General features: G+C 53.7%; 1 protein-coding gene across 4 annotated transcripts in view; it reads right to left on the bottom strand.

The window, feature by feature from the left end:
- The window catches only part of MIGA2 (mitoguardin 2), a 38,473-nt gene extending 24,900 nt beyond the window's left edge, over positions 1-13,573 (bottom strand). Inside the window, exons 1-6 of one of the 4 annotated variants that reach the window (XM_001118706.5) lie at positions 13,518-13,573; positions 10,460-10,698; positions 8,769-8,979; positions 1,859-1,971; positions 904-1,021; positions 441-577 (exon numbers count right to left, since the gene is read on the bottom strand). In XM_001118706.5, the coding sequence (XP_001118706.4) occupies positions 441-577; positions 904-1,021; positions 1,859-1,971; positions 8,769-8,979; positions 10,460-10,555 (675 nt within the window). In that variant the 5' untranslated portion in view covers positions 10,556-10,698; positions 13,518-13,573. Of the gene's footprint in view, positions 1-440; positions 618-868; positions 1,022-1,858; positions 2,067-8,732; positions 8,980-10,459; positions 10,699-13,181 lie in introns of all 4 variants that reach the window. The other 3 variants (XM_077967726.1, XM_077967727.1, XM_028834736.2) reach the window with 3 other exon arrangements.
- Positions 13,574-18,636: the final 5,063 nt, after the last annotated feature.

Genomic DNA, 18,636 nt, shown 5'->3' on the forward strand with positions numbered 1-18,636 from the left:
GTAGCGGGCGCCTGTAGTCCCAGCTACTCAGGAGGCTGAAGCAGGAGAACCACTTGAACCTGGGAGGTGAAGGTTGCAGTGAGCCGAGATCGCACCACTGCAATCCAGCCTGGCAACAGAGCGAGACTCTATCTCAAAAAAAAAAAAAAAAAAAACAAAGACCGGGCAATGCAGCCAACTCTCAACAGAGGCGCCTTCCCTTCCAGTCTTTCAGGACCACACGTTGCCCTTCACAGGGTTGAGGCGGGTGTGAGTCTCAGTACAGCTGTTTTTACCGAGCGCCAGGCACTGCGCTGAGCACATGACGTGAATTGCTTTCTTTCACGTCATAACACCCTCACAGAGGACAGGAGCCTGCCTGCCTCCCAAGGTGTGGCTGCCCCTCTCCTGTGCTGCCAACCTTCTCCCATGGGCGCAGGGGGATGCAGAAGGCCACCTACCTCAGACAGTGGCTCTGATGCAGTCTCTGGGTTCCGGAGGCCGTCCCTGGGCGTGGGCGTGCTGCCGCTGTCCCCACGCTGGCCCACGCTCAGTGCCTGCTCCCACTTCTGCAGAGCTTCCTCGAACAGCTCCATGCCTGAGCACAGGTGAGGCAACAAGGGAGGGTCAGGCCTTGACTGTCTCACCCAAGACGGGGCTCAGAACATCAAGGAGGCAGAAGGGCCTTAAAGGGCAAGAACTGGGTGGGGGCGTGTGGCCTGGGCTGCTCAGGTTCCAGGCGTTTTTTCAGACCAGGTTTGTTCCTAGACACTGTCCCTTGTTCAGAAATGGCTGGAAATCTCCAATTGGGATTTTGGGCAGGGTAGTGAGGGGCAAAGTGACCTGAGACTGGCCAGGCTCCTAGGAAGGAGCTGTTTCTGCCGCCCACCCTGCCCTGGAAGCCGAGGCACCTCCTGCACACACCTTGCATATACAGGCTCTCTGCGTTGCCATCACTGGTGGTCAGAGACTCCTCCATCCCTCTGGCATCCCATGGTCCCGAGCACGCGGCTGTGGGGCTGGATGAGTTCACTGCCACCATCTGGGAGCCAATCAGTGCAAGAACAAAGAGTGAAGCCTTCCTGGGCTCTCTGCAGGGCCCCCCTGAGCCCTCCCCCACTGCCTGACCATGGGCCACACGCCCCCTCCAAATGCCATCCCTGAGCTCATTCCTGGCCACAGCGTCTGCACCCTCAGAATGGCCTGGACCCACAATCTACCTGATGGTGCTTCATAGAAGCCACCAAAGCGGGAAGGAATCCCGAGACCAATGCCCAGCCCAGGAACCTGGGAACCCCGCTGAGCCCTGCTCCTGACTGCTGTATCCACCCCTTACGCCATGGCTCCTCTACCACCTGGACAAGAAGACAGAGAGTACCCATTCTGTGCCAGGGTCCCGCCTCTCATCCACACGAGCGGCTGGCTGCCCAAGGACAAGAACCAGCTCTTGCTTGCCCCTGTGCCAGCCTGGCTCAGAGCTGGGACTCTGCTTGCTGGACAAGTGAAGGAACCAAAAGCCACAACCCAGAAGAAGCCAAGCTTCTGCCTTATTTACCTCTATACCCCCAGAGCCTGGCAGAGTCCCTGGTATAACGCAGGTGCTTGTCAGTGGCTGATGAATGAATAACCTGCATTTTCACAGGTACGGGTCTCCCCAGGAGACCATCAGTTTCTCTCCTCTGCACCAGCCCACCTTTCTCCCACCAACACCTGGCACAGTGAGTGATTAGGGACAATCCCTGAAAGCCTGCGTGGGTGGAGGAGTGAGAGAGAGAATGAATGAATGAATGAATGGACTCTACCAGTCCATAAGCTTGCTGAGGGCGGAGTCCTCAGGAGGGGTAAGCCTGGACCTGGAGCCCTGGCACCTGCTGCTCACCGAGGCCACGCTGTGGGAGGAGCCCGAGTGCTTGCTGGGCTCAATGGAAGAGATGCCACTCAGGGTGTCGTTGCTCTTGCTGCTGGGGCTCTGGACTCTCCGGCCGGAGTATCCTGTGAGGAGCGGAAGAGCAGGCATCACACAGGCATCCCATGTGGCCTTTATACCGGCTGCTCCCCCTCTGGACCACCTTCCCCTTCTTCCTCATCTGGGAACTGGTCCTGACCTTCTAAGTCAGGGGAACAGAGGGGCCCCGAGGGTGTGCACTCAGGAGAACGGTGCAGGGCCCTCTGCATCCTGCTCACGACCACATCCCTGCCATATCCCTGCCACAGGGCACAGGGCCAGGCCGAGGGGAGGAGTCCAGATTTGCCAGATAAGCCGAGAATGAGGTCCACCTGCTTTCCCGCCTCCTTGCTTAGCCTTCTCTGGGCTGTTGATTGAGAGAATGGTTTAGAATTCTCCTCCTTCCAAAACGGATGTGAGACAACAAATTTTTCTAGGCTGGAGTGCAGTGGCGCGATCTCGGCTCACTGCAAGCTCCGCCTCCCGGGTTCACGCCATTCTCCTGCTTCAGCCTCCCGAGTAGCTGGGATTACAGGTGCCCACCGTCACGCCCGGCTAATTTTTTGTATTTTTAGTAGAGACGGGGTTTCACCGTGTTAGTCAGGATGGTCTCCATCTCCTGACCTCGTGATCCACCAGCCTCGGCCTCCCAAAGTGCTGCGATTACAGGCGTAAGCCACCACACCCAGCCAAGACAACAACTTTTAAAAATATACAAAAGGCCGGGCACAGTGGCTCATGCGTATAATCCCAGCACTTTGGGAGGCCGAGGTGGGGGAGGATTGCTTGAACCCAGGAGTTCAAGACCAGCCTCGGCAACATGGCAAAACCCCGTCTCAACAAAAAATGCAAAAATTAGCCAAGTGTGGTGGCATGGCCTGCAACCCCAGCTACTTGGGAGGCTGAGGGTGGGGGATCACTTGAGCCTGGGAGGTTAAGGCTGCAGTGGGCCATGATCGCAACACTTCACTCCAGCCTGGAAAGCAGAGTGAGACCCTGTCTCAAATATATATACATATATATAAAAAATTTTTTAGGCTGGGCTGGGTGGATCATGTCTGTAATCCTAGCACTTTGGGAGGCCGAGATGGGTGGATCACTTGAGGTCAGGAGTCAAGATCAGCCTGGCCAACATGGTAAAACCCCATCTCTAATAAAAATACATAAATGAGGCCGGGCGTGGTGGCTCACGCCTGTAATCCCAGCACTTTGGGAGGCCGAGGCGGGTGGATCACAAGGTCAGGAGATTGAGACCATGGTGAAACCCCGTCTCTACTAAAAATAGAAAAAAAAAAAAAAAATTAGCCAGGCGCGGTGGCGGGCGCCTGTAGTCCCAGCTACTCGGGAGGCTGAGGCAGGAGAATGGCGTGAACCCGGGAGGCGGAGCTTGCAGTGAGCCGAGATTGCGCCACTGCACTCCAGCCTGGGCGACAGACCGAGACTCCATCTCAAAAAAAAAAAAAACAAAAAAAACCATAAATTAGCCAGATGTGGTAGTGCATGCCTGTAATCCCAGCTACTCAGGAAGCTGAGGCAGGATAATTGCTTGAACCTGGGAAGCAGAAGTTGCAGTGAGCCAAGACTGTGCCACTGCACTCCAGCCTGGGCAACAGAGCAAGAATGTCTCAAAAAATAAAATTTTAATAAAATAAAATGCACAAATGGTTATATTTTAAAATAGAGACAAGGCCAAGCACAGTGACTCACACCTGTAATCCTAGCACTTTGGGAGGCTGAGGTGGGCAGATCACATGAGATCAGGAGTTCGAGACCAGCCTGGCCCATGTGGTGAAACCCTGTCTCTACTAAAAATACAAAAAATCAGCCAGGTATGGCCGGGTGCAGTGGCTCACGCCTGTAATCCCAGCACTTTGGGAGGCCGAGGCGGGCGGATCATGAGGTCAGGAGATCGAGACCATCCTGGCTAACATGGTGAAACCCTATCTCTACTAAAAATAAAAAAAAATAGCCAGGAGTGGTGGCAGGCACCTGTAGTCCCAGCTAATCAGGAGGCTGAGCCAGGAGAATGGCGTCAACCCAGAAGGCAGAGCTTGCAGTGAGCCAAGATTGCGGCACTACACTCCAGTCTGGGCAACAGAGCGAGACTTTGTCTCAAAAAAAAAAAAAAAAAAAATTAGCTAGGTATGGTGGTACCTGCTTGTAATCCCAGCTATTTGGGAGGCTGAGGAGGAGAATCCTTGAACCCAGGAGGCAGAGGTTGCAGTGAGCCAAGATTGAGCCATTCCACTCCAGCCTGGGCGACAGAGTGAGACTCTGTCTCAAAAAAAAAAAAAAAAAGAAAGAAAACAAAATGGTCCAGGCACAGTGGCTCACGCCTGTAATCCTAGCACTTTGGGAGCCTGGGGCAGGTGGATCACCTGAGGTCAGGGGTTCAAGACCAGCCTGGCCAATATGGAGAAACCCCGTCTCTACTAAAAATACAAAAATTAGCCAGGTGTGGTGGCACATGCCTGTAATCTCAGCTACTCAGGAGGCTGAGGCAGGAGAACTGCTTGAACCTGGAAGGCAGAGGTTGCAGTGAGCCAAGATCACGCCACTGCACTCCAGCCTAGGCAACAGGGCAAGACTCCGTCTCCAAAAAAAAAAAAAAAAAACAGAGACAGGGCCTCGATACACCACCCAGGCTGGTCTCAAACTCCTGGCTCAAGTGATCCACCTGCCCCAAAGTACTGGGATTACAGGTACAAGCCACCACACATGGCCAATATTTTTTCAGAAGCAAGAAAAATAGGGAAGGCAAAATAAGGTGAAATGGGAGCAGGCAGAGTGGGACAGGGCATGGGAGCTAAATGCTGTGCAGATGACTCCAGATTTCCTAGGACAGACACAAAACTCGGCTGCCTAAGTGTCTCTCAGGGTCCTCTTCCATATTAGTCTCAAGACTTCTTTTTCCAATTCTAGGCCAGGCACGGTGGCTCACACCTGTAATCCCAGCACTTTGAGAGGCCGAGGCGGGCGGATCATGAGGTCAAGAGATGGAGACCATCCTGGCCGATATGGTGAAACCCTGTCTCTACTAAAGATACAAAAAATTAGCCAGGCATGGTGGCGGGAGCCTGTAGTCCCAGCTACTCGGGAGGCTGAGGCAGGAGAATGGCTTAAACCCAGGAGGCGGAGGTTGCAGTGAGCCAAGATGGCGCCACTGCACTCCAGCCTGGCGACAGAGCGAGACTCCGTCTGAAAAAAAAAAAAAAAAAAAAGACTTCTCTTTCCAATTCTAAAGATAATACTTTCCTTTTGCAACAATAATACACAATTAAAATTTATTTTCACAGAAGACTTTTGCTTCTCCTTATTTTTTTTATAGAGACAGGGACTCTCTATGTTGCCCAGGCTGGTCTTGAACTCCCAGCCTCAAACAATCCTCCTGCCTCCCAAAGTGCTGGGATTACAGGTATGAGCCACCACACTTGGCCAACTTTTGTTATCTTTTTTTAAAAAAATTATTTCTAGAGACGGGGTCTCTCTATGTTGCTCAGGCTGGTCTCAAACTCCTGGACTCAATGATCCTCCTGCCTTGGCTTCCCAAAGTGCGGGAATTATAGGTGTGAGCTACCACACCCGGTCTACTTTTGCTTTTTTTTTTTGAGACAGAGTCTCACTCCATAGCCCAGGCTGGAGTGCAGTGTTGTGATCTCGGCTCACTACAACCTCTGCCTCCCAGGTTCAAGCGATCCTTCTGCCTCAGCCTCATAAATAGCTGGGATTATAGGCATGCACCCCCATGCTTGGCTAATTTTTGTATTTTTAGTAGAGAGAGGGTTTCACCATGTTGGCCAGGCTGGTCTGGCACTGCTGTCCTCAGATGATCCATCCACCTCAGCCTCCCAAAGTGCTGGGATTACAGGCTACTTTTGCTGCGTTTTTTTTTTTCTTTGAGACACAGTCTAGCTCTGTCGCCCAGGCTGAAGTGCAGTGGCACAATCTCGGCTCACTGCAACCTCCACCTCCATAGGTGCCTGCCACCACACCTGGCTAATTTTTGTATATTTAGTAGAGACAGGGTTTCACCATGTTGGCCAGGCTGGTCTCAAACTCCTGACCTCAGGATCCACCTGCCTTAGCCTCCCAAAGTGCTGGGATTATAAGCATGAGCCACCGTGCCCAGACTTGCTTTTGCTTCTTAAAACAAGTTTCGGTCAGGCACGGTGGCTCACACCTGTAACCCCAGCATTTTAGTAGGCCAAGGCAGGCAGATCTCTTGAGGCCAGGAGTTCGACACCAGCCTGGCCAACATGGTGAAAGCCCATGCCTACCAAAAATACAAAAATTACCCGGGCATGGTGGTTCATGCTTGTAATTCTAGCTACTTGGGAGGCTGAGGCAGGAGAATCTCTAGAACCCGGGGGGTGGAGGTTGCAGTGAGCCGAGATCGTGCCATTGCACCCCAGCCTGGGTGACTGAGACTCCGTTTCAAAAAAAAAAAAAGTCCCCCAAGATAAGGACCAAGATGAGAACTCCTTGCCCTGGAAAGAGATCAAAACAACATTCCAATGTAGCAAACAATGGGTCTCTGTATTACAAGATTATCAAGATTATCAGGAGCCATAAGAGTTTTTACAACCACAGCAGCCGCCACAAAACAGAGCAGTGGCTACCAGAGCTAGGGTAGGAGAGGGGCTGACACAGGGCATTTAGAGAGTGATAGAACAGTTCTTTTTTTTAAGTTTTTTTTTTCTTTTTTTTTTTTTTTTAAGACTAGTTAAGTGTAGTAGTGAGAAGCAGGGAAAAAGAGTAGACCGGGCGCGGTGGCTCACGCCCGTAATCCCAGCCCTTTGGGAGGCTGAGGAGGGTGGATCACAAGGTCAGGAGATTGAGACCATCCTGGCTAACACGGTAAAACCCCGTCTCTACTAAAACTACAAAAAAAAATTAGCCGGGTGCGGTGGCGGGCACCTGTAGTCCCAGCTACTTGGGAGGCTGAGGCAGAATAGTGTGAACCTGGGAGGCGGAGCTTGCAGTGAGCAGAGATAGCACCACTACACTCCAGCCTGGGCGACAGAGCGAGACTCCATCTCAAAAACAAACAAAAAAAAAGAGTAGAAGGGGCCGGACATGGTAGCTCACGTCTGTAATCCCAGCACTTTGGGAGGCCGAGGCGGGTGGATCACGAGGTCAGGAGTTCAAGACCAGCCTGGCTAACATGGCAAAACTCTGTCTCTACTAAAAATACAAAAATTAGCCAGGCATAGTTGCATGCATCTGTAATCCCCGCTACTCGGGAGGCTGAGGCAGGAGAATCACTTGAAACCGGAAGACAGAGGCTGCAGTGAGCGGATATCAGGCTACTGTACTCCAGCCTGGGAAACATGAGCGAAACTCCGTCTCAAAAAAAAAAAAAAAAAAAAAAAAGCGGGGCGAGTTGGCTCACGCCTGTAATCCCAGCACTTTGGGAGACTGAAGTGGGAGGATCACGAGGTCAGGAGATCGAGACCATCCTGGCTAAACAGTGAAACCCCATCTCTACTAAAAATGCAAAAAATTAGCCAGGCATGGTGGCACGCACCCGTAATCCCAGCTACTCAGGAGGCTGAGGCAGGAGAATCCCTTGAACCCAGGATGCGGAGGTTACAGTGAGCCAAGATTGTGCCACAGCACTCCAGCCTGGGCGACAGTGTGAGACTCCGTCTCAAAAAAAAGAGTAGAAGGACGGCCAGACGCAGTGGCTCACACCTGTAATCCTAGCACTTTGGGAGGTTGAGGCAGAGGGATCACTTGAGCTCAAGAGTTCGAGAACAGCCTGGCCAACATGGCGAAATCCCATCTCTACTAAAAATACAATAATTAGCCAGGCATGGTGGCACATGCCTGTAGTCCCAGCTTCTCAAGAGGCTGAAGCAGGAGAATCGCTTGAACCTGGGAGGCTGAGGCTGCAGTGAACCGAGATTGTGCCACTGCCCTCCAGCCTGGGTGGCAGAGCAATACTCCGTCTCAAAAAAAAAAAAAAAGAGAATAGAAGGAGTATGATCTGTGAGTGTGAGCAACCGACTGAGTGAACTCACTACCTTCTAACCAGCTGAATGATTCCTAACTATGGTGGTGGTTGGATGACTCTGTGTCAAAGTCCAAAGAATAGCATGCTAAAAAGTATGAATCTTACTACATGCAAATTAAATCTCAATTTTTTTTTTTTTTTTTTTTTTTTTGAGACGGAGTCTCGCTCTGTTACCCAGGCTGGAGTACAGTGGTATGATCTCAGCTCACTGCAAGCTCCGCCTCCCAGGTTCACGCCATCCTCCTGCCTCAGCCTCCCAAGTAGCTGGGACTACAGGTGCCCGCCACCACGCCCGGCTAATTTTTTGTATTTTTAGTAGAGATGGGGTTTCACCGTGTTAGCCAGGATGGTCTCGATCTCCTGACCTCGTGACCCGCCCACCTCGGCCTCCCAAAGGGCTGGGATTACAGGCGTGAGCCACCGCGCCCGGCCTAAACCTCAATTTTGAAGAGAGAAGGGGATGGGAGGAATACCGCGTGGTTCAAGAACAACATGGCCCTTCCTGCACCTCAGCCTGGGGAACATCCCTCTCTGGACCCAGAAGCCACACCCCCAACCCACTCTGGACCTGGGTGCTCCCAAAGGGTCCTCAGCCAATGAGAACAACCAAAACCACCACCACCAACAGAGCACACGCATCCAACCGCATCACCCTCCAGTTCAGTGACTAGAGGAAGGGATGCTACTGTCATCCTGCTCACGGATGAGACCTTGGCTCTGAGACAGGAAGTCACTGGCCCAAGATCCCCAGGTAGAGAATGACCCAGCTGGGATATGACCCCAGGATGTGACCCCAGGTCAGGCCCATGCCCACCACCTCATACCTACCTTTCTTCACTGAAGGGACCTTCCTGGCCAAGAGGATAGGGAGGGGCACCGTGCCCAGCTGCTCCCCTCCCATCTCGGGACCAGCCTGCTTCTTCCTCCTCCGTCGCCTCTTCAGCTGGTGGGCAGCCAGGGCCAGGGCCACAGTCCCCAGGGCTGTGGCAAAGAGGACTTTCCGCAGGCCTGGCGTCAACCGTAGCTGGGAAAATGCAGACTGCAGGGAAGAGGAGACGCTGCCGGTTACACCTCCCTGGGTCCAAGGCAGCAGGACTGCCCCAGAGCACCTCAGGGACAGGACATACACCGGCCCTCTGGCACATCTGCCAACCAGACGAGAGACTGAGAGGCAGCTGCCCTACACAGGGAACTTGACCAGCCTCCCTGAAACACGGACCACAAAAACGTAAAGATGGCAAGATGCCAGTGCTGAGGAGGTGAGGTCTAAGGGCCAGCACCCTCAGTCATGATGACAATGAGCTGCAGTGAGCAAGCACCAGCTGTGCCTGGCACTGCACTAGGACCTAGCCTGGGGTACCCATCTGAGTCCCTGTCATTTCCAGATGAGGCACCTGAGGCTCACCCAGGTGAAGACACACGCTCAAGGCGACAGAGGCAGACATGAAACCCAGATCTGCTGACCCCTGTTTCTCAGCGATGCCTCAAAGATGATGACACTCACTCACCTGCCACCCCATCTGAACACTTCCTACTGCTGCACCTCACCCTCTGCCCTCTGGGCCTGGGAGCCCCTCAGGTGGGACTGCAACCCCCAGGGCAGATCTTTGGTCAAGAGCCCAGTCAGCCACAAACATGTGAGTTGTCGGGGGGGGCACTGACCTCTTTTACAGACTGAGTAACTGAGGTCAAGAGTTCATATAGGACCAGGTGCCGTGGCTCATGCCTACAATCCCAGCACTTTAGGAGGCCAAGGTGGGTGGATGACTTGAGCCCAAGAGTTCAAGACCAGCCTGGGCAACATAGCAAGGCTCTATTTCTACCACAAAAAACTTTTGTTGTTGTTGTTGAGACGGAGTCTTACTCTGTTGCCCAGGTTGGACTGCAGTGGTGTGATCTCGGCTCACTGCAACCTCCGCCTCCTGGGTTCAAGTGATCCTCCCGCCGCAGCCTCCCAAGTAGCTGGGATTACAGGCACCTGCCACCAGGCCCAGCTAAATTTTTTTTTTTTTGAGACAGTGTCTTACTCTGTTGCCCAGGCTGGAGTATAGTGGCACGATCTCAGCTCACGGCAACTTCCACCTCCTGGGTTCAAGCAATTCTCCTGTCTCAGCTTCCCAGGTAGCTGGGACTACAGGCACACACCACCACGCTTGGCTAATTTTTGTATTTTTAGTAGAGACAGGGTTTCACCACATTGGCCAAGCTGGTCTCGAACTCCTGACCTCAGGTGATCCGCCCGTCTCGGCCTCCCAAAGTGCTGGGATTACAGGCATGAACCACCGCACCTGGCCAAAACAATTTTTTTAATTAATTAAAAAAAAAAAAAAAAAGAGTTCATATAGTCTTAGGCTAAAGAACAGGCCTGAAGCCTCAGACAACAAACCCAGTACAAAGAGGAGACACCAGAGGTCTGGCAAAGCAAGAACGAGGGCTCAGTGTTCCTGGACACGGAGGAGCCCTGGGCTGAGCATGGAAGTGTTTCACAGACAAGAAATACAACTCACTCCGATCCTTACCTGCCCAAACGTCGTGTACAGGAACACGGGGATCTCAGCCACCGTCATGGCCAGGGCCTGGATCATGGACGTGCCCTCAGCCCTCCGGAACGCCATGGCAGGGCCAATGCCCCAGGCAAAGTCCTCAGGGCCAAGAGCTTCCAAGGAGAACGTCTTCAACTGGTTGCTAGCTGGGTCCTGGGCACCATCCACGCCCCAGAAGGACAGGAACACACATACCAGAGGGCCCCTCCACAGAGCTAAGAGACAGACGACCAAGTCAGAGAAGAGAACGTACACACGGCAACACGCGGAAATGCACACAAGAGCGTCCATGGGGGAGGAGGCGGGAGCAAAGCTTGCCTCTGGAACCCCAGGTCTGGAATCAGGCCCCAGGCCTCTGCATCTGCCCACCAGCGGGCAGCCCCACGCCCACAGACTCTCTGCCTACCAGGGGCCCTGCAAGCGGAAACATCTTTGGCCAGCCAGCCCAGGAGAGGACCCAGAACCTGGGAGGTGAACAGGTCACTCTCAGACTTAGGGCTTTAAGCCATATTTTCTCTACCTTTTTCAACCCATGGACCATTTGCTAAGCAAAAATCTTAGGCCCCAGACTGAGAATCACTGCATCTTTTTACCTCCCACAAAGTTAAGGATGTTTCCTTGCTGGGCACTGCGGCTCACGCCTGTAATCCCAGCACTTTGGGAGGCCGAGGCGGGCGGATCACCTGAGGTCAGGACTTCGAGACTGGCCTGGTCAACATGGTGAAACCCCGTCTCTACTAAAAATGCAAAAATTAGCCAGTGTGGTGGCACGTTCCTGAAATCCCAGCTACTTGGGAGGCTGAGGCAGGAGAATCGCTTGAATCCAGGAGGCAGAGGTTGCAGTGAGCCTAGATGGTGCCACTGCACTCCAGCCTGGGTGACAGAGCGAGACTCTGCCTCAAAAAAAAAAAAAAAAGACAAACAAAAAAAGGATTCTGTGAAGTTGATGCCACCCACCTTCCCCCCAGCCTCATCTCTGGTTTCCGATGAGGAAACTGAATCTCCGACAAGCTAAGTTAGGAGTCCAAAGTCACATAGCTGGTACATGGTAGAGTAAGACTTTGTGCTCAGTGCAACCCTTTTGCTAAATTTGACATGCAGCAGGAAGTAGCAAGCCCCAGCAGACCACAGAGTACTGGGCAGCTTTCCCTGGGACCTCAGGAAATACTCCCCTCCCCCACAGGGTGCCCCATTGCCCCTTCCCAAGGCCAGGAAATAAGTGGCTTGATCACACCTAGCCTGGACCCCAAGACCCAGCAGGGTGCTCCCCCACTTCCAGCTCCAAGCCCGAGGATGCCTTCAATGTCTCCCGGGACCTCAAGCAGAAGGAACACACAGGCCAAGACCGACCCTGTCTCCCTGGGATGGCGGCCAAAGTCACTGGGGCAGCAGAAGAAACAGCTTCTCTCCAGTGAGTGGGAAGGACTGAGGAGCCTGTCAGTCTAGCTCTAAGACTGGGGGGTGTGTGAGAGAGGAGGGGCGGGCAGGGTGATGTTCTAGGGCTAAGGAAGCTTCCAGGTTGTCAAAGGTAGAGGCATCCTACCAGGAGGCTGTGAATTGAGCTACGTGACCCACAGTGGTCAGGACCTAGGTTAATACTGTAAGCCACATCCCCCTACCCCTCACCCCGACCCCAGGCTGGCTCAGGTCTCAGAAACAGGGAAGACAAGAACATCAGAGGGCCAGCAGCTACTATTTCCCAAGCCCTTACTCCAGGCCAGACTCAGAACAGGCTCTCCACGACAGGCTTTGGGTCCAGTCCTCTCAGAACCCTCGCAATGACCAATGTTTATCTCAAGGATGGGGAAACGCGGAGGCTCTCAGATGAGGCAGCCTGCCTGAGGTCACTGAGTACTAAGCGGCCAAGTTCTGGGGGATCTCGAGACTGTGGTAGTGCTTCCCAGCTGCTGCCAGCTACAACTGCCACCGCTCCTTCCAGGCCACACCTGTAGCACTTCTGGGCCTCTAAGTGAGAAGCCCACATGTCCTTAAAGATGAGCCTGAACACATGCTCCAGGGGTGACTGAGGCCCACTGTTTGCGGGAGAGTCCAGAGCAGCCCCTTGTCCCCACTGGGAGGCAGAGCCTGCAGGTGCAAGGTAACACCACCAGCCCCCAAGCCTGCTTCACTCCAGGGATGGATCCAAATCCAGTCAACCCACACTGTGTCTGTCCCCCTGGCACCCTGGCCATCCCCCAGGGCCCAAGATGAGACCCCTCCACCTCCTCTCCACAATGAAAAGTCCACAGCAATGTTCCCTACCAAATGGACACTTCTACTGCTGTGCAGGGCCTGGCCCCACTTGGGCAGCCATCTCTCGTGCCCTACAATCTTAGGCAGACACCTCCTCATTCCACCGTCACCAGAGCACTTACAGCACCCTCAGCCTGGGTGTCTAAGCTTATCATCCCACGCGCCTCCTCCCCTGCGCTAGGCAACCCCACTAATGACTCTGGCCTGTCCACTCGCTCATTCCGCCTGGACCCCAACAACGTCCCCGACTCCCTTGAGCCACTCTGCCCAGTCTCCTATTCATCCCATGCCGGACCCCTCAACAGTCCCACCATGCCGGGCACTGGGCACCCCCGCGCTGGACCTCAGCAATATCCCTGTCTTCAGAAATTGCTCACTCCACCCCAGACATCTTGGGCAGCCCCTTCTTCTCTTGCCCCTACCCCGGAATATCCTTGAAACTCACCCAAGTACCCTCTGGCGCTGCTCACGGCCAGCACACCTGCTCCTTCCATCCCGGGTGCTTTCCCCGCCTCGGATCGGGTACCTGCGCGCCTGCTCCAATCCCCGCCACGTTCCAGGCCTGGGCATCACCTCCCTGACCCAAGTACCTTCTCGTTCCACTCCCAAGCAAGGTACCCTCTCGCACCGTCCCTGGCCCGGGTGCCCACTCATTCCAAACCCGGCACCTTCCCGGTCCAGTTGGGCCCGGACACCCGCGCTCACTCGGTCCTCCGCTCAAGTCCCGGGCCCTGCCGCGCTGCCCGACCGCCTTGGGGGCTCAGCCCGGGCCGATACTCACCCGGGATCCCATCGCTACGGAAGGGCAGCGTCTCCTTCCCCCGCAGCTGCGCAACCAAACCGAGGCCGTCGGGGGCGTGGCCTAGCGCCAGGCCCACCCGTTTCTGGCCAATGAGCATTGCTAAGTCGCTCAGGGCCGCCGCAGCCTCTGGCCAATTAGGCGGGTCATGTGACCAAGCTGCTAGTCCACCTCTCCCGCCCTCTTCCCCGCCCCCTAGTGCGGTTGAAGCGCGAAAGTGGTCTCTTCTCTTCTACTATTGGCCATTCAGATTCGATCGACATGGGCGGCTGGGTGGGGCGGGGCCACTCTTAAAGCGACTGAAGCGGAGCAGCCAGACCTCGAAGGGGGTTTCTTGGAGGACGCCAAAGCAGGCTGAGCTCTCACATTAAGATCCTCTACTCTTGTCGTTCCCCACAAGGACAAATCCTTCCCACTCTCCAAGCGCCCACTTTCAAATACTACCGCCCCTGACTTCCCGCAGCATGCTCTTATACTGCCCCCACTCTCCCCCTTGTTCTGGAGTTGTTTGCAGAAGTGCCAGGTCTCGCCTGCTAGACAGTGTCTCTGAGAGCTGGAGTCAAGGGGTCTTCAGTTCTGGCCACCTATCTGGGTCTTACACTAAACACCAGGATTGAGATCAGGCCGACCTAAGATGGAATCAAGTGTTGCCACTTCAGTTCTCTAGAGTTTACCCCTGTGTGAAATGAAATAGGGATGAGGCCGGGCGCAGTGGCTCACGCCTGTAATCCCAGCACTTTGGGAGGCCGAGGTGGGTGGATCACGAGGTCAGGAGTTCGAGACCAGGCTGTCCCAACATGGTGAAACCCTGTCTCCACTAAAGATAAAAAACTAAAATAAAAATTAGCCAGGCGTGGTGGCACACACCTGTAATCCCAGCTACTCGGGAGGCTGAGGCAGGAGAATCTCTTGAACCCAGTAGGCAGAGGTTGCAGTGAGCTGAGATCCAACCATTGCACTCCAACCTGGGCCACAGGGTGAGACTCCATCTAAAAAGAAGAAGAAAAAGGCCGGGCGCGGTGGCTCAAGCCTGTAATCCCAGCACTTTGGGAGGCCGAGACGGGCGGATCACGAGGTCAGGAGATCGAGACCATCCTGGCTAACACGGTGAAACCCCGTCTCTACTAAAAATACAAAAAAAAAAAAACTAGCCGGGCGAGGTGGCGGGCGCCTGTAGTCCCAGCTACTCGGGAGGCTGAGGCAGGAGAATGGCGTAAACCCAGGAGGCGGAGCTTGCAGTGAGCTGAGATCCGGCCACTGCACTCCAGCCTGGGCGACACAGCGAGACTCCATCTCAAAAAAAAAAAAAAAAAGAAGAAAAAAAGAAATAGGGATAAAATTCTTCCCTTTCCCGAATCACAGGGTTTTGGAGAGGATGGAAAGAGGACGGAGTGTCAGCCCTTCCATAACTGTGAAGAGCTGGGCACAACTACGTTTTAAAATTGCAATTGTCGGCTGGGAGCGGTAGCTCATGCCTCTATTCCCAGCACTTTGGGAGGCTGAGGTGAGTGGATCACTTGAGATCAGGAGTTCGAGACCAGCCTGGCCAACATGGTGAAAACCCGTCTCTACTAAAAATACAAAAGTTAGCTGGGTATGGTGGCACACACCTATAATCCCAGCTACTTGGGAGGCTGAGGCAGGAGAATTGCTTGAGCCAGGAGGCGGAGCTTGCAGTGAACCAAGATCGCACCACTGCACTCCAGCCTAAGCAACAGAGCAAGACTCCATCTCAAAAAAAAAAAAAAAAAAAAAAAGCCCCGGAGCAGTGCCTCACGCCTGTAATCCCAGTACTTTGGGAGGCCAAGGAAGGTGGATCACAAGGTCAGGAGATTGAGACCATCCTGCCCAACATGGTGAAACCCCAGCAAGGTGGCGTGTGCCTGTAGTCCCAGCTACTCAGGAGGCTGAGGCGGGAGAATCGCTTGAAACCGGGAGGCGGAGGTTGCAGTGAGCCGAGATCGCGCCACTGCTCTCCAGCCTGGGTGACAGAGCAAGATTCCATCTCAAAAAAAAAAAAAAAAAGGAAAATTATAATTGTTGAATAAAGCCTTCATTTATTCAACTAATGTTTTCTGTGTGCCAGCCTTTTGGCTGGACATGGGAGCTCAGTGGTGGACAGGAGGTAGGGATGTGGTGGCCCCAGGGGAGTTCATTGTCTGGGGAGCAGATACTTAATCACAATCCCCTGTGATGGTTACTCTAATGGGGGAATGTGGGATACCAAGGAGACACCTGGGCTTGCCTGGGGAGGTGAGAGGCTCCAGAAAGAAAAGGGGGATCCAAGGCCGGATGTGGTAGCTCACGTCTATAATCCCGGCACTTTGAGAGGCCGAGGAGAGCGGATCATGAGGTCAGGAGTTTGAGACCAGCCTGACCAATATGATGAAATTAGCCAGGCGTGGTGGCATGCCCTGTCTATGTCGGCCCGCCATGCTCAACCCCTTGCGGGAGGGAGCATGGGGGCGGCAAGTGCAGGATCTGGCTGGCTGCTTTGGGCGTGGGCAAAACGAGGCTCCGTGCAGGCCCCATGGCGGTGCCCAGGTCGGGGTGCCTGCAAACCCTGAAGCCCCAGAGGACACGTTACAGTGCTCTCTTAGCTCTGCTGTCCATGGACGGCAGTGTGTTATCAGCTCAGTAGGCTCCTTGCTTTACCGTGTGGGGTGGCTGCCCTCCGCCAGTGACAGCAGAGGGCCAGCATGACAATCTTTTTCGGGTACCCGCAGTTGGTGAGTCCCGAGCTCTCGTCTAGTGTCCAAGAAGAATGAGGTCACCTGGACACTTGAAGGATAGTGAAGGAGGATAATTTTATTTTATTTTGTTTTATTTTATTTTTATGTATTTATTTATTTTTTGAGATGGAGTCTTCCTCTGTCGCCCAGGCTGGAGTGCAGTGGCCGGATCTCGGCTCACTGCAACCTCTGCCTCCCAGGTTCAAGTGATTCTCCTGCCCCAGCCTCCCAAGTAGCTGGGACTACAGGCGCCTTGCCACCACCATGCCCAGCTAATTTTTTGTATTTTTAGTTGAGACGGGGTTTCACCATGTTAGCCAGGATGGTCTCCATCTCCTGACCTTGTGATCTGCCCGCCTCGGCCTCCCAAAGTGCTGGGATTACAGGTGTGAGCCACCGCGCCCGGCAAGAATTTTATTAAGCAGTAGAAATGACTCTCAGCAGACAGGTGAACTGGAAAGCAGATGGAACGGCCAGGTAATCCTCCCCTGAAGCCTTGCCACTCCGGATGGCTCTTCCCTGTAGTCAAGCCATCTCCCTGAAGTTAAGCCATTTCTCCTCTGAAGTCCAGCCTCTTCACTCTGAAGGAAAGTCGCCTCTCTCCAGTCAAGCCACTTCTCTCTCCCTACCAACTGAGTCTGGGGTCTGGGGGGGTCTTTAAAGGTACAGGATGGGAGGTGGGGTGGGCTGCAAGTAGTTTTGGAAATGGCAATATTTGATTGATAAAAAGGCACTATTCAGAAAGAACCAATCAGGAGAGAGCAGGCAAACGGATAGAAGTTCTGACTTTGGGCCACAGGATTCAGGCTTTTCAGCTGGAAAGTAGGGTTTTGCCAGGGACCTGCCCCTGTCTGCTTAGTGTTTCTCTGCCTTCTGCCTCTGTCAAAGGCATGCTTCCCAGTTTGTGGGATGGTCATCTTGCAGTCTGTACCCTTTTATAAGAAATAAAATCTTCTTTCCTTCTCTAAATGTATATATCTTGATTTTTTTTTTGGAGATCGCGTTTCATTTTTTTTTTTTTTTTTGAGACGGAGTCTCGCTCTGTGGCCTAGGCTGGAGTGCAGTGGCATGATCTCGGCTCACTGCAACCTCTGCCTCCTGGATTCAAGCTATTCTCCTGCCTCAGCCTCCCTTGTAGCTGGGACTACAGATGCACACCACCACGCCTGGCTAATGTTTGGAATTTTAGTAGAGACGGGGTTTCACCATCTTGGCCAGGCTGGTCTCGAACTCCTGACCTTGTGATCCACCCGCTTCGGCCTCCCAAAGTGCTAGAATTACATGTGTGGGCCACCGTGCCTGGCCGGAGTTTCGTTCCTGTTGCCCTGGCTGGAATGCAATGGCTCACTGCAACCTCTGCCTCCCCGATCCAAGCTATTCTCCTGCCTCAGCCTCCCTAGTAGCTGGAACTATAGGTGCACACCATCATGCCGGGCTAATTTTTGGTATTTTTAGTAGAGATGGGGTTTCACCATGTTGTCCAGGCTGGTCTCAAACTCCTGACCTCAGGTGATCCGCCTGCCTTGGTCTCCTAAAGTGCTGGGATTACAGGCGTTCACCACTGCGCCCAGCCTACATCTGGATTTGTTTTTTTGAGATGGAATTTCGCTCTTGTTGCCCAGGCTGGAATGCAATGGAGCGATCTCGGCTCACCGCAACCTCCTGCCTCACTTGGGGCCACAGGATTCAGGCTTTTCAGCTGGAATGTAGGGTTTTGCCAGGGACGCGCCCCTGTCTGCCTAGTATTTCTTGGGGATTCAAGCAATTCTCCTGCCTCAGCCTCCCAAGTAGCTGGGATTACAGGCGTGTGCCACCACGCCTGGCTAATTTTGTATTTTTAGTAGAGATAGAGTTTCTCCATCTTGGTCAGGCTGGCTCAGTCACCGAGGTCAGGGCAGAAGAGAGGAGGAGAGGTCAGAGGGGAGGAGTAAAGGGAGGAGACCCAAGGGAAACAGAGTGGAAGAAATAGGAACAGGAGGTGGGGGTACGAATAAAGAGAACGGAGATGAAGAGGCACAAATAGGGGAGAGGCAGCAGGCACAGCGTAGGGGGAGGAGAAAGCAAGAGAGGCCCATTTTAGAGATCTATTGCACGGATTGGTGACCACAGTCACTTAGTGACTTTGGGAGACTGAGGCAGGCAGATTGCCTGAGATCAGGAGTTCAAGACCACCCTGGGCAACATGTTGAAACCTCATTTCTCCTAAAGTACAAAAAATTAGTGGGGCATGGTGGTGGGCACCTGTAGTCCCAGCTACTCGGGAGGCTGAATGAAGCAGGAGAATTGCTTGAGCTGGGAGGTGGAGGATGCAGTGAGCCGAGATCACACCCCTGCACTCCAGCCTGGGTGACAGAGCAAGACTCTGTCTA

Source organism: Macaca mulatta, chromosome 15 (assembly GCF_049350105.2).
Source record: "Macaca mulatta isolate MMU2019108-1 chromosome 15, T2T-MMU8v2.0, whole genome shotgun sequence".
Taxonomy (NCBI): Eukaryota; Metazoa; Chordata; class Mammalia; order Primates; family Cercopithecidae; genus Macaca; species Macaca mulatta.